Source organism: Gossypium raimondii, chromosome 1 (genome assembly GCF_025698545.1).
Source record: "Gossypium raimondii isolate GPD5lz chromosome 1, ASM2569854v1, whole genome shotgun sequence".
Classification (NCBI taxonomy): domain Eukaryota; kingdom Viridiplantae; phylum Streptophyta; class Magnoliopsida; order Malvales; family Malvaceae; genus Gossypium; species Gossypium raimondii.
In genome coordinates, this window is record NC_068565.1 from 13,250,176 (window position 1) to 13,266,119 (window position 15,944).

Below are 15,944 nucleotides of genomic sequence, written 5' to 3' on the forward strand. Positions count from 1 at the left end.
AACTATGGTTCACACATACTAATGACGACCCCAATACACTCACATGTCGGGTTCGTAAAATTGTATACAAGCTTCTCCATGCCCTTTACTTTGCTTGTTGATGGCTCTGTTGGGTTCACAACTTCACACATATAATCTGTAATGCCCCAAAATTTTAATTTTGAGTATTGTGAATGTGTGACACAAAATATTTGTTTGTTTTAGTGGTTATGTGTTCTGATTGTGTTTGGGAGGTCCCAAGTTCAAGCCAAGACTTGGGTAAATTTTGGTATTTTTATGAATAATATCTTTGGTTAGTAGGCTTTTAAGTAAAAGTTGGCAAATAATTAACAGAATGGGCTTGCTGGTTTGGTGGATAAGTGGAGTGTTGGTGTGAAGGAGGTTCTGTGTTCGAATCTTGGCATGGGCATTATTTTTGCTCGTGCGTCCAGGAGAGTTTGAGATGGACTAAAAATCTAAGTAGTGGATTTAGTGGGGAGTTTGATGGAGAGAAATAAGGGATCGGTGGTTATCAAATATTTTGTTCATTTTTTTTACTTTCCCTAAAATCCCTCCACCCTCTTGTCGTTTTTCTCTTCATTGCTGCCGAATTTTTTCTCTCTTTCACCCTTTATCTTCTTGATTTTTCTTTTCCCACTCTGCCTCGTGTCGCTCTACGTTTGTCTGCGATCGTTCGGTAAGTTTTAGATAAGTGATTTGTCTCTATTTGTTAACTTTCTTCTGAAGTGTTTTGTTTATGCCAATTAGGGAAAGATTCAAGGGCTCGTAATCACCAATCAGAGTCTTAGTTTGTGTGGGAATTACTGTTCATCATTTGAAGGTAAGGTTTAGTCACTTATGGGTTAAAACCTCGATACGAGTTTGATTTAGGATCACGTTATGTGAAATTAAATTAGTGTTATTTGTTTAATTATAGGCTTTGGAGTGCTCGGGGACTGTTTTAGCATCAAACAAAACCAGGTGTGTACCCGAAATGCAGGAAATGGGATTCGGTGAAAAGCCAAAATTACTTGTTGTTTAGATAGCAGCAGTAGGTTAAATTTGAAAAATCACCATAAATTGTTAAAATCTAATTAGAGGATGAAAAAAATATGGAATTAAAGCTTATTGAGTCTAGTTTCTCATAAAGGAAACAGTGTAAGTAATGGAATTGTAAATCTTGAGATATAATAAGTTTTGAGAGACAAGGTCAGAATGAATTTGGGTTCCCTTGTTCTGACTTTGGAAAATCATCAAAAATTGGAGAAAAACAATTAGGAGTTAAAATTTATACTTTTAAATTATTAATAAGTCTATTTTCAATAGAAACAAATGCTAAAATCACCCAATTTTTGTAATAAGAGATAATTAATTTTTAGTAAAGAAATGCGAAGCTGTCAGACAGCAGAACAGGGGTAAGATTGAAGATTTTATTGTGGTTGAACCAAAAATTCTACAAATTTTATGGTAGAAAGGTATTTGAGTCTAGTTTCAAAGACATCAAGTAGACCTTAATTTGGAATTCTATAGCTCAAGATATAAATGATTTAGTAACAATGACTCAAGTAGACAACTTTGAAGGAACATATAAGTAAATAGTGAAAACATATATGAATATTTAGCTAGCATGGGTTACATTAAAAATGGACCACGTGGCCAAGGCCAATTTGGGCCGAGTGGGCCCACACGGGCAAACCACATGGGCGTGTGAGCCCATTTTCATTGAATTGATTGCTAAGGTTGCACGGGTCGCCCAAGTCAACTGTGAACCTACTGTAGGGTCGATAAGCATCACTTAGACCCCTAATTGTACGAACTGGCTGTTTGATTTATATATGTGTTGAGCATGATGGTAGTATACTTGTATACTGAACTGGTTATATGTACTGATGTCCTGAGATAGCATATCATGAATTGTATATTGCATTGCATGGGGTTGGGTTAATTATATTTGGAGGAAGTGTACTGAAAGGCTCTTAAGCCTAACATACTGGCAGCTCAGCTGCAAATTACTGTTTTGTGCCGCATTCGGTACTACCTGGAGTGTAGGGATGGGTGGGTTGATTTGATCCCCACATGGAGTGTAGGGTTGGACAGAGACAGTGTGTAGAGGCTGGTTGGGTAGGACTTTGTTACTGAATATTGCATGACTGCTATTAATACTTTGATGGACTAAAGCCCTACTGCATATTTGATACTGTATTGAGATGGGCTAAGGCCTAAACTGTTACTAATACTGAAAAAAGGCTTAGGCCCAAGACTGCTTTAACTGTGCACTGTGATTTGCTATTATTTGTTTTCTATGGGATTACACACTGAGTTTTCATAAACTCATCCCTTTTGTTTAAATGTGCACAGGCAATCCCTAGATCTAGACGGATCGGTGGGGCGGAGGACTTGGCGGTGACTACGGTTTTGGACTTTCATGGTTTTTAACCCATATTTACGATAGTTGGTTTTATTTCTATTCTATTTTTACTGGCTAAGTTTTTGGGTTGTAATTGGACTTTCAAACTTTGGTTATGGGTTTTAATTATCTTTACCTTATGGATTACAACTGCTAGTAGTAGGAAACCTCGGTTTTCAAAAAAAACAAATGATTTTTCCTAAACGCACGATTGTTTAATCTGTTTTAAAAGCTTCCGCAAATGAATAACGTTTTGAAACTATCGATTAAATGAGCAGCATAATTTTGGAACTAATAAGATATTAAGATAAGAAATTCAATGGAAATGGTTTTAACGTGTCGACACGGTTTTCAAACACCTATCATGTGACATCGCTAGATCTGGCCATAACGTTTGGGCCGGGTTTAGGGTGTTACATAATCCACACAACACATACATGTTAAACACATTAAAAATAAAATAAAACATAGAAATAAGCCTAGCTCGTTTAAACCTATACTTTTCCAATTTGGCAAACCTATTAGATTGACTTGTTCTTATATCTTGCTATCAGTTCTCAACTTCTAAACTCTTCAGAACAAGTTGGGAATTTCTTTAAAATAGCAGATTAATTCAAAAATCCAGATTCCACCATTGATGACCTCAATTTTAGTTAAAACATGAACATTGTTTCAATGAGTTTAAAACATGTTTTTAGAAAGCTAGATCTCGCCAGAAATACTAAGCAGAACATAACCTTACCTCGCACTAGGGAATGGTGACCTGGTGTTCGCTTATTATAAAAACCCGATAAAAACAGACTTGAAAATCGATGAAGGCTCTTGAAAACTTTGAAAGAGTTTTTATTGTTTAAAAGATGAGTAAAATTATAATGAAAGATTTTACTTTTATAGGCTATCAAAGTGTTTGGGTGAGTGAAGGATTTTCAAGTCATAGTAGGAGTTTGAAGGAGAGTACGTGAGTGTCTGTGCTTCATTCGAGGAAAAATAGGTTGATTTTAAAAAAAAGGTATAATAACTTTAGGAATACTTCTAATTTTTCCTTTTTTACAATTTAGTCCTCTAAACCACTTTTCAAAATTGATTTCTCTTTTAAACCCGTTAGAAAAATATTTTAGAAAAATATTTTCTAAACCTCACTGAAGCATTTGGTATCGAGAACTAATTTCGGCCCAAATAAACTAAACCCGATTTACTAAACCGAAACTTCCAGGCCCAATTTCTGGATGTGACAAAATTGAAGGTTAAAGTTGCTATCATTCCAATTTTAAAAGTTGCCACCATTAGCGGGTTGGTGACTAGAAAAGATAAAATTGAATAATTGGATAACTATTTTGTAACTTTTCATAGTTGGTGGCTAAAAAAAGAATTTACAAATAGTTGAGTGATCATTTTGTAACTTTTCATAGTTAGGTGACCAAAAAAGAAATTCATTGATAGTTGGGTGACTACTAGTTTCGTTTACCCAATTTTTATAAACTTTTTTGAATTTTTTTAAAGCACACACGAATTGCCTTGTGGGCTACCAAGTCGTTTTCATTAAAATTTTAACATTTCAATAAACTTTTCCAACCAAATAAAAGCAATTTGTTTAAAATTTGAAGGTTGAGAGCCAAAATGACAAAAAAGAATTAGGACCAAAATGAAAAAAGAGATAAATATTAATGGCTGAATTTATCATTATACCTTAAAAAATTTTAATAGATTAGCTAGTTTTTTTCGTAAATAAAAGAGTTATTTAACTAAATTTTAGAACTTGAGGATCAAAGTGTTTGAAAGAAGAAAGGAATTAAAATCAAAGTAAGAAAAGGGATAAACTTTAAGAGTTAAACTTACCATTATGCGGAATATTAAATCTAGTTCTTAATAAAACATATCATATTAAAATACAAAATTGTCACAGCCTGACCCAACCCATTATGTCTTGTCGTGATTGTATAATTTGGGATTGTCCTCTTTAAATATTGGTAGGTCCCTTAAAGTTTTACCATCAACATATATGCCTTCACAAATTCGAACCAACATCCTCAAACATAAATGAACATACTTTGCAAAATGAAGTCTAAGTGGTACTCATCCTCCAAGATGCATTCATTATTAGGGGTAAGTATTAGAAATTTAATTTTTTATTCGAGTTGATCCGAATAATTCGATTAACTCGAATTATTTAATTCAAAATTTAAATTTTTTATCAAGTTTTTCAAATTGAATCGGATTTTGCTCACCCTTGTTATATTCCGAATCAAGAAGAACTTATTAAAAGGAGATAAAATCTTGTGAGGAGGATAATTTTAAATTTGGTTAGTATGTCCTCCAAAATTAGTTCGTTCTTTCTAGGCACTCACAAGGCCGAATAGATAAATGATTTTATTTTATCCAAAAGAAGAATAACAAAAAACCATAAATGATGGCTTATAATCGTAATTATTTTGTTAAAAGAGTAAAAACCCATTCCTAAATCAATCATCGTCAGGATCCAAATCTTCGAAGGCCCATTCATTCTGCTTCCTAAGCTCAGCCTCTTCCTCCGGCGTATAATCGTTCTCGATCCCGAAAAACTTCCTCACATATTCCACACTCTTATTTTTTTATCCTATCCGCCACTGCTTGCGTCAGCATTTCAAGCAGATCTTTTGCATCCAGATTATCATCTGTTTCATTCCCTCGTTGTCCAGCGTATTGAACAGCGCTTCATCGAACGCCTTAGCTTCCTCGTCTTCCTCCTCTTCGTACTGTAAGAATTTGATTTTTACAGGTTTCGGTGCTTTCTTCGCTCGATGCTCTACATGCCACTTGTAGTATTCGATCACTTTTGCCAGGTATTTGGATCTCACGTTAGGGAGTGGAATGGCTTTATCGCACGAGTCTGGATTGTCTTCGTAGTACATCTTCACCGTGCCGAACTCCATCGCTATGGCTTCATCCACTACGAATTCCTCTTCATCCGCCGTTAGAAGGGTGATTTTATTTGTCTCCGTCGCCGTAACTGACATTGTCCACTCAAGATTAAAACTAGATACACATTTCAAGATTTACAGAAATGAACTTAAAAAAAAAAAAATTCCAGATTTCAGAATGTTAGAAAAAGTTCAGAGGTGATGCAGATCTATACACTCGAATTTAATTAACAGATTATTAATTTCAATTCATGAAATATACCATTTAAACTTCAAATCTATTTCACATGAACTAGGAATGCGGTCCGAGCTTTGCGGCTTTTATATAAATGTTTTTGAAATTATGAATTTTCAAATTCTTGAAAACACTCATAACAACAACAAATATATATTTATTTTCAAAATAATATAATAATAAACTCTTCTCTTCAGCTTTTAAAGGCAAATTTTTTGTTTTCGTAAATGAAATATGAATAATTAGTAATTTTATTATACATGTATGTGTGTGGATATCACATATTTAAAATATATGTGTTCATTTACAAATAACATTTAATAACAAATGAATCATATGGTTTGAAACTAATAATACTAATAACAACATATATCCAATAGGTATGTAGAAAGTGGGGGTACTTGCATTGCAAATAGAAATTATGGCTAAAATAGTATTTGGAACTTTGGCCATTGTTTCAACCACGAAATCAAAAGTGCGAAAACGTAAAGATGAATACTGAGCTTGTGTATGCAGTTTGACCTCAGACTATGTCTACGGGGCCTTGCCCGAGGAATGATCAATTATCTTTCTTACAATGCAACCAATGATTTAAGTCCTAACACTGAGCTAACTTTCACTGATTTAGCAACCTTACCATTGTACAAAGACTAGATCACTCTCACACTAAACTTCCCTTCTAAAGTTTAGTTTTTCAACTTAAGGGACTCTTGATTGCTTACAAAAACAATGCACACATATACATTCCTAACTTGAACAAATTTATGCTCTCTCAAACTCATCTCTCGGTTACTCTCAATATCTCTTTAACCTAGACAAAAATTAAGTTTATATACTACTTAAGTTTTACTTACATAAGAGTCATAATCTAATCACTTTTCTATAAACTAAAGCTAAAAATCAGTATAGGATAATAATTCTATAAGAGTCTTGGTGTAATTGAAAGTCTTCAACTATAGAAGTGATTTTACTTGTTCTGCAAGTAACCAAACTTGAACCACAAGAATCAATCTTCAAGACTTCAATTTTAACTCAATTGGTCTTCTTGGTTTGAGCTCTAACTTGTCCAAATATCTTCAAAACAAATAGCCTAATGATTTTGTTCTAAAATATTCCAATTCTAAAAATAGACGAGTAACGCAATGAAATAGTGTCTGAAGTTGTGGTCACTATTTTAGTCACAAAAACAGCCTCGGAATTCATCTTACCTTCAAATGCGTCAACAATCTCCCTCTTTGACAATGTAAAAAAAATATACAGGGAAAAAAAAATCATCGCATTACATATTCTCCCCTAAGTATCTCCCCTTTAATCAAACAATCTCCATTAAAGTAAGCATGAGGTACAAGCTTGTTAATGTGATCCAAAACATGTAAAAGTAGAAGTACAAAATTATTGGACCGAGTGAATTACCACACAAGATTGATGAGAATTGGAATCCTAAGTTTGTAGTTCTTGTTGCTAAAAAAGAATACCACTCACTCATTACTCCCCCTTTTTGTTCAATGATCAAGACCATAGTTGAAAGATATTATGGCATCACAACGAAATTGTATAAGACCTTGGTTGAAAGATATCAAGACATCTTCAGAACGATGAAACAATTGAAAAGGATATCGATGGAATGATTATTATATCAATGTTCTAAGGTTTGGTATGTGAATAAGAACTTATGAGTATTATATTAATGGATTGAAGTTTATTATGCGAATAGAAGGTTGAAGTGAATTTTAAATACGTGTACTTGTAATGTTTTATGCCATAATAAAGTCATTTGTTTCATTTGCTTCAACAGGTATTAATAAATTAAAATGTGAGTTAAATTATATGAAGTGTAATGTGATCATGAATGTTGAAATGGAAGATGATGGTTTAATGCTTTGAATGGAACGTGTTATGCAAAATGGTATTTGTGATGAATGAAAGATATATTTGGTATGTTATTATTATGTGTTTATGATAAGATTATGTGTGTATCTTGTTGAGCTCACTAACTTGTTGGGACTTTTGATGTGTATAGGATATTATAAGTTCATGAGCATGATAATAAAAATTATGCATCAAGTTTATATAGTTGAGCCTAGTAGGTAAGTTTACGTTTGTAATTATACGAGCTTACTAAGCACTAGTAGCTTACTTAGTTGTTTACTCTTCTTGTAGCTTATAGGAAAGCTCTATCGGTTGAGAATCTTGTCGGAATACAATCACACTATCCATCCATCATTTTAGTAGTTTTTGGTTATTTTGGTTAATGGTTATAAATGGTATGTAATAGGAGCTTTTATGCTATTTTGCCGAAGTGATGTGGTTTGAGCTTATGCTTAGCTTACTTATAAGTAGAGGTGTTCATGGGCCGGGCGGCCCGGCCTGGCCCGACGGCCCGCCCGAAATATGGGAGGGTTTGGGTAAAAATATAGGCCCGAAATATGGGCTTGGGCAAAAAACGAGGCCCGATTAAAAAGCGGGCAGACCTCGGCACCACTTTTTGGCCGGGTCCCACTACCGCCCGAATAATAAATATTTTATTTTTTTATTTTTTAATTTTAAAATACTTTTAAAATACTTTTTTTTAATTTTTTTAATTTTAAAATTTTTTAAATTTTTTTAAATACTTTTTTTTAATTTTTTAATTTTAAAATATTTTTAAAATACTTTTTTAATTTTTAATTTAATTTTAAAATAAATTTTTAGTATTTATTTAAAAAACGGGCCGGGCCCGAGCTTATGAATTTTTTCCCGGGCCGGGCCTGGGCAAAATTCTAGGCCCATATTTCGGGCCGGGCCGAAATTTTTTTCTGGGCCCGGCCCGGCCCATGAACACCTCTACTTATAAGTATATATGTCATTGATTTTAGATTGTAAATGTCTATGTGAATATATTTCTTTGGCCACCTATTTATGCCTTTGAAGTAGGTGACTTAGGTAGAATTGGAATGTAAATGAAATGGTTAACTAGTGTGTATGATGTATGTTTAAGGTTTGGACTTATAGAATTGTTTTTGAATTGTTTTGGTGTTTGATTTGTGGTACCTAGTGATGACATATTGATTAAGCACATAGGTTGAATGACTTTGGCTTGTTTTTGGTATGTTTGAATGTGTTTTAACCATGTGAATATGATTGGAAAAGATTTGGTTTGATGTCCAAGAAATGCTTGTTGTTTAGGCTTACGTTAGAGGTTTTAGTGAATGCACACAGCTTGGGACACGGGCTGCCACATGGCTATGTGCCACACACGACCTCTTCACATAGCCATGTGTCCTATTAATTTTAAGTTCAGGATGAACTACACAGTCACAAAGAGTTACATGGCCTGGTGACACGGCCGTGTGATCTAACTTCGAATGCATACACGTTCTAGCACACAACCTGCTACATGACTTTGTGAGCCTATTTCGAACATCCACACGGGCTTGGACACAATTGTGTGTCCCATACTTCAAGTTGTACACGGTTGGCCACACGACCATGTTTTCAAGCCATATGGCCTGAACTATGTCACACGGCCGTGTGAACCCTGTTTCCAAAATTTTTCAATTTTTCCAATTCTTTTTGTTTTAGTTCAAATTAGTACCTGAATGTTCTCAAGCTATTTTTAGGGCATTGTAGACTAGGTTTAAGGCTCATAAGAGTATTTATGATATAAATAAAATGTGTTTTTGAGTGTTATTATTTAATTTGAATGATTGTTTCTATTGAAGTTAAATGTTTTTAATTGTACTGTAATACTCCATAATCTTAATCCGGTGACGAAGACGAGTTAGGGGTGTTATATTTAGTCTATATTTGATCATCCTTAGTCCCAATAATTTTGAATTTTGAAATTTTAGTCCGGCTCAAATGGTAGACAATAAATTCATTAACTAAAATGATGTGATTTTTTATGAGTATTATATGAAAATAGCAAGGTAATATGCCATTACACATGTGATAATATATTTGCCGCATAAAATATTAGAAATAACAAATGTTAATGAATTTAATGGCTATCGTTTGGTTATGACTGAAATTTCATAATTCGAAAAAATACAAGGACTAAAAATGATTGAATTATAGTACAATGACTAAAAGAAATAACTTATGCATGGTATAGGGGTGTTTAAAACACCACTCTGGTCCCTCCCAAGTTCAATATTAAGCAAATTGACTGCTCAGAAAAATTGGAACAATTTAATCCTAGTAAAATTCGAAAAATGGCAACTAAAGATAATCGATCACAACATTAATGTTTTCCTTTAATTGTACATAATTTTAATTGGGATAATAATAAATTTAGTCATTTATGTTTATTTATGATTTTTTTCAATTTAATCATAATTTTAAAAAATTTAACATCAATATTTATATATTCTATCAACTTGAAGTTTATTGTTTGGCCCTTCCTTATAGTAAAACAAAAATTTCTTTTGAAATTTAATTCTTTTAATTCAAATTTGATAAAAGAAATTTTGATTTTTGCTACGATGAAATAAAAACTTTCAAGTGTTGATGGGCAGTGGATTGAATGATCTTTCTTTTCGGAAGATCTGCCGTGAACCTTTTTCCTTTTTAACCGCTTCTCCTTTCCCTAATTTCCTTAAACATTTGTTTTCAATTAACGGGTAATTAGGTAAAGCATCTATTACTAATTCTGTGGGATATCCTGATTATTGGCTCTCTCTTTTTTATGCCTTTTGATCCCGAAAGCATCATAAACATTCTCATAATTTAATTTTAATTTATATAATGATTTATTTGACTTTTCAAAAAGGATGAAAAACGAATGTCGGTTATTTTTGTCGATGTAAAGATTAAAATGACTTTTTTTTATATATAAAAATGAAATGTCAAATAAGCAATTTTTATCAACAAAGGTGTAATTTTTTTTTGTCAAAACTGGTTAGGCAGAGAGCAAAAACAACTTTCTATTAATTGGGTGGGGATTTTAGATATCAAATTTGGAGTGTGTTAACATATGGAAATAATTACTTTGTTGGAAAATGGAGAAGGTTTTGGTTGGTGTTTATTCCTCGATCTATCTTTTGAACATTTTAAGGGGGCGATATCAAACCCAAAGCAGAAACGCTTCAACTAAGTATGGGTTTGATATTGTGAATCCAAATTGGATTTGATTAGAAACTTCAATCATTTGCAGCTGAGATGATGATCCTAGGAAGTGCTTTTGCATCTATCTTTGGTATTAGACTCGAACCAAAATTCTCTTAAGCTAAACATTGAGATTCTTCAAACATTTCAACATATTCGACTTAAATGTTTTATTTAGAATTAAAACTACATTTGGGTAAATGTTGTGGGTTAAATTTTTTGAATTAAAATCTAATTGAATAGAATGTGTAAACTTTAAGAGTTAAATTTGTTACTATACTAATACAAATGTATAATGACTTATTTGGTGTTCCAATCTTACCAAAAAAAAATCATTTTAACATTTTATTTAATTTTTCGCCTCTTCTAATCCTTAAATTTGCGTTGTTTGTCAAGTCATCCCAAAATGGAAGGAAAAATTAATGTTTGTTAGCTTTGCTGGCATAATGTCCACGTGGCAGCCCACATGTATACCACATCAATAATTAATTAATTTTTTTAAAATTAAAAAATAATTATTTACTGATATGGCATACAAGTGGACTTCCACTTGGATGCCATGTTAGCAAAGTTAACAGACGCCAACTTTTATTTTTGAAAAAAAAATAAACATCAAATTTTTCATCCATTTTAGGGTGTTTTGACAAAAAGATCTAGTTTAATGGTCAAAAGAGGCGAAAAATAAATGAAGAGTTTAAATGATTTTTTTTTGTAAAGTTAGAAAGCTAAATAAGTCATTATGCCTAATAAAAAATTATGTGTATTTACAAAAATATTAACACACTAATTAATTGCCCTTAATTGCTCACTTTCAAACTAACAATGATTAAATTGGTCTTTTTACCTACAAGGACTAATAACATAATTTTACCCAAAATTATGTATAATAAATTATTATATACATAAATCAAGAATTTTAGTACAACTTCTATTATTAGTCCCTGAACCATGCGTAAGTTGTGGATTTGGTCTCTACACTTTAATTTGATCATTTTTAGTCTCAGTACTTTTCACATTTAAAATTCTCGTATTGACCTGAATGATAATAGTTAAATATGTTTAGTTAAATTTTGCTACTAGTCTTATACTCAGCATAAAGTTATAGATTTAGTCCAAATTGTCCAATTTGATTATTATTAGTCTCTATACTTTTCCAACTTTCAAAATTTCAATCTTGACACAAATAACAAATGCTAAATCCATTAAGGGTATGTTTGGACAACACGAGTAATTGAATGAAAATGTAATTACTAAGGTAGACACTATCTTGTAATTACAAAAAACTGTAATTTCATAGACGTGTTTGATTGACAGAGTGTAATTTCATCGTAAGTCCTTATGTTTGGAAGTATAAATTGTAATTACCAATTATAATTAAACAATTACATAATTTATTTAAAAATATCAATACGGTATTTTTTTAAAACAAGTAATAAAAACTAAAATTAAGTCATCATATGTAATATGTTAGTCTAAAATTGTAGTTAATAACACTCTTATAACATGTAAAAAAATTATAATATGGTTTTGGTCATAACTTTATAAATTTTAAGATTTAAATAATATAAGGTTTTGTTATAACTTTATAAAATAGAAATAATTATTTTATGATATAATTTTTAAGGATTTATAATATAATTTTAATATTTTTACCATAATCATCTCAAAGACTCGTACATGTTCATACTTATAATATAATTTTATCATAAAATTAATTTTTTAAAGTTGAATCATGTACGAGTGTTTGAAAAGCCATGAGGTGATTGGATTTGAGTGTAATATTTACTCCAATTCTCATCCTCGCTCTAAGAATTGACAAATATAATTGGCTATTCTACTTACACCCAATTCAGTGGGACTCTCTAATTACAATGGTTACCCAAACATATCATACTGTGTAATTACAAACAGTTATACTCAGATTTAATTAGGTGAGTTTTCAAAAACTGACTTTTTTTTAATGAGTTATATATAAAAAATAGCAAGCTACCATGTAAGATTTTGAAGAGAGTAGAATTTAACCCTATCATATACATATATTAATTATTTTTTTAAAAATATTGATAAATTTAAAACAACACACGAAAATTTACCAATATTAATAAATTTGAAAAAAAGAAATATTCATTTAGGTACATATTTAAAGTAGTTAAATGCATCTCCGAATAATGTAAGTTTAAACTAGTTATTCCCCTTCCTTTGTTCTGATTAGCAATAAGGTCTTGATTCTGTCTACTCCGCAGAACAAACATTGTCATTTTCAACTAAAACGCACCCTTAAAAGAACATCTTGTCGTTTTATGTGGAAGCAAAATAAAATTCATTAATCTTTTGATATCATCATTGAAGCATGAAGCAGTAACAGACAATCCAATGGTATAGCAAAATTGGATCCGGTACCAAATTTACTTTGAAATCATCGTTACAGTTGTTTGGACAACTCGATAATAACTATTGAATTTCGAACTGCTGGTGTTGCCTACCTTCAAGAAATGGGGATAAATGTCTAAAAAAAAAAAAGACAAAAGAGATACTATAGTAATGACAGGTGATCGACATAATCGAAACGGTTCATTTCCTTGTTATATAAATCCGGGAGAAAATAACGTTTTTTTTCCATAGTCAGATGCTTTTGCAGAGGGACGGGAAGTTGATAAAAAAAAGATGAATAAAACTGCGTTTTCTATGCCTCCAAATCTAAACCCAGATCAAGCCAGCCCAGACTGGATGAACAAAGGTGACAATGCATGGCAACTCACAGCAGCTACTCTTGTTGGTCTTCAAAGCATTCCAGGGCTTCTTATCCTTTATGGAGGGTCAGTGAAGAAGAAATGGGCAGTAAATTCAGCTTTCATGGTGCTTTATGCTTTTGCCTGTGTTATTTTGTGTTGGGCGGTTTGGGGTTACAGATTTTCGTTCGGTGATAAGATGATTCCATTTTGGGGAAAACCCAACTTTGCGTTGGATGGGCACTATCTAATGGAGCAAACGTTTCTAGGGAAATTCCCCAACGCGACAATGGTGTATTTCCAGGGCGTTTTCGCTGCTATAACTTTGGTTCTGATAGCCGGTGCATTGTTGGGACGAATGAATTTTTATGCTTGGATGCTATTTGTGCCACTTTGGCTAACCTTTTCTTATACAATTACGGCTTTTAGCATATGGTGTCCCGATGGGTTTCTTGCTAAGATGGGAATCATTGATTATTCAGGCGGATATGTCATCCATTTATCTTCTGGAGTTGCAGGATTTACTGCTGCTTACTGGGTATGTATATCAACCACCATAACCATTTCTTACTCATTCTAGCAGCTATGAAATGAAATAATTGTCTTATTTATGTTGTAACAGGTAGGACCACGTCTAACCCAAGACAGGCAAAGATTTCCTCCCAATAACATCCTGCTGATGTTATTCGGAGCAGGTTTGCTGTGGATAGGTTGGACGGGGTTCAATGGAGGAGATCCCTATGTGGTCAGTGTTGATGCTTCCTTGGCTGTCATAAACACTCATATCTGCACTGCTGCCAGCTTGCTTACCTGGTTACTACTCGACATTGTCTTTTTTAGAAAGCCTTCCGTTATCGGTGCTGTTCAAGGCATGATCACTGGTCTGGTCTGCATCACACCTGCTGCAGGTAAGTACTCCCACAATCATATACATACACATAACGTTGCATTTTAGGGGTAAAAGTACAACACCATAAAATTGGATGCGATTTTGTTTCCCTTACTCAAAATATAAGTAAATTAATTTTTATATGCTAGATTAAATTGCAAATTAGTCTTTTATGCTAAAACTTTTATCTATTTGTACCATTAAAAATTGATGTGCTTAACGGAATAGCTATCTAAATCTTTCTGCATAAATATCTGTGGTACTTTCATCATTTTAGATGCACAAATTTCAGCATAAAGAGAATCAATATATATTCTAAAGGTTTAAGGGTATATAAATCTTAACTTTGGATAAAAAATCAATTAAACTTTTTGCAAAAAAAATGTACTCAATTAAATTTTCCGTTAAATTTCAGCGGTTTAGCTTATTCCAAAACTCGTATCCACGTGCATAATGTTTCTCAGTTGACTTTGTAAAAGGGGTACTTCTATGCGTTAAGTTTGTTGACACTTGACACAATAAAAAAAGGATAAGATGCAAATTAAATTAAATGATGTAGGGGTTGTACAAGGATGGGCAGCAGTAATAATGGGGATTTGTTCTGGCTCAATTCCATGGTTCACCATGATGGTTATTCACAAAAGATCTGAAATGTTTCAGAAGGTGGACGATACCATGGCTGTACTTCACACTCATGCCATCGCTGGCAGCCTGGGAGGCATTCTTTCCGGCATTTTTGCTGTACCGAAGCTTAACAGGTTGTTCTACGGTACCTCCGGCCACTACATTGGCCTATTTTACGGACTAGCGGACAAAAGAACACATGACGGGTTTCGACAGATTGGAGTTCAGTTGGTTGGGGTGGTGTTTGTGGTGGTTCTTAACATTGTGAGTACAAGCATAATCTGTGTTGTGGTGCAAATATTTATGCCTCTAAGGATGTCTGAAGAGGAGATGGAGATTGGGGATGAAGCAGCTCACGGTGAAGAAGCATATGCCATTTGGGGTGATGAAGAGGAGAAGCTTGACCCTAAATATGAATTGGCCAAAAGCAAAGCTGGTGGTCAAGTGGAAATGGTATGATCATAAGATGCTTTTGTTTTTGTTTTTACCTTTTAGAAAGACGTACAATAATCCTAGAGAAAAATATGATGTATCAATAAAGGGTTTTTGGACTTCTGTTTTATCTCTTCTTTTTTCTATGGACTTTGTAATTGCAAGTTATTAATAGCTCACGAGTTTTCCTGTGTTGCACTTTTTTCTTTAAATTGGAGATGCAGATTGGGGATTGGGTTTTTTATCTTCTATAAATTAAATTAATACTTAGAACCAAATTAATATAAAATATCATAAATTTGGGCATAATTTATTTATATATATGATAGAATTTAAATTTGATTAGACTTGAATATAATAAATTTAAATTTTAACTTCAATTTTATCATTTCAACTTAATTTTATTAATGATAATTGTGATGGAAAATAATTCTTCAAAACTTTTGAAGTATCATATTGATTTTAATTTTATGTTAAACTAGTTTGTACATTGTACAGTACACTGGATAATTTTGGTTGTTTACATATTTACCCAAAATTAATATTTTAATTTCATATCATAACAAAAATGGAAAACATATATTATAAAAGTATTCAAAGTGTAGAATACATTAGGAAAATAAATATCTTTACCTATACGTTTATAACAATTGATAAAATATATAAA

The 15,944-nt window shown here is 32.5% G+C and overlaps 1 protein-coding gene and 1 pseudogene across 1 annotated transcript; one reads left to right on the top strand and one right to left on the bottom strand.

The window, feature by feature from the left end:
• Positions 1 to 4,845: 4,845 nt before the first annotated feature.
• LOC105787221 (SKP1-like protein 1A) lies at positions 4,846 to 5,440 on the bottom strand (annotated as a pseudogene).
• Positions 5,441 to 13,288: 7,848 nt separating this feature from the next.
• On the top strand, positions 13,289 to 15,468 carry LOC105787222 (ammonium transporter 2 member 5). Its single transcript, XM_012613645.2, has 3 exons — positions 13,289 to 13,870; positions 13,955 to 14,240; positions 14,781 to 15,468. The coding sequence occupies exons 1-3, from the start codon at positions 13,289 to 13,291 to the stop codon at positions 15,302 to 15,304; spliced, it is 1,392 nt and encodes a 463-aa protein (XP_012469099.2). The 3' UTR covers positions 15,305 to 15,468.
• The last annotated feature ends 476 nt before the right edge of the window (positions 15,469 to 15,944 follow it).

Bases quoted from the DNA above. Each gene is read 5' to 3' on its own strand.
- LOC105787222 (XM_012613645.2), top strand. From the start codon at position 13,289: ATGCCTCCAAATCTAAACCCAGATCAAGCCAGCCCAGACTGGATGAAC. The intron at 13,871-13,954 runs GTATGTATATCA...ATGTTGTAACAG, and splicing joins GATTTACTGCTGCTTACTGG to GTAGGACCACGTCTAACCCA. The intron at 14,241-14,780 runs GTAAGTACTCCC...TAAATGATGTAG, and splicing joins CTGCATCACACCTGCTGCAG to GGGTTGTACAAGGATGGGCA.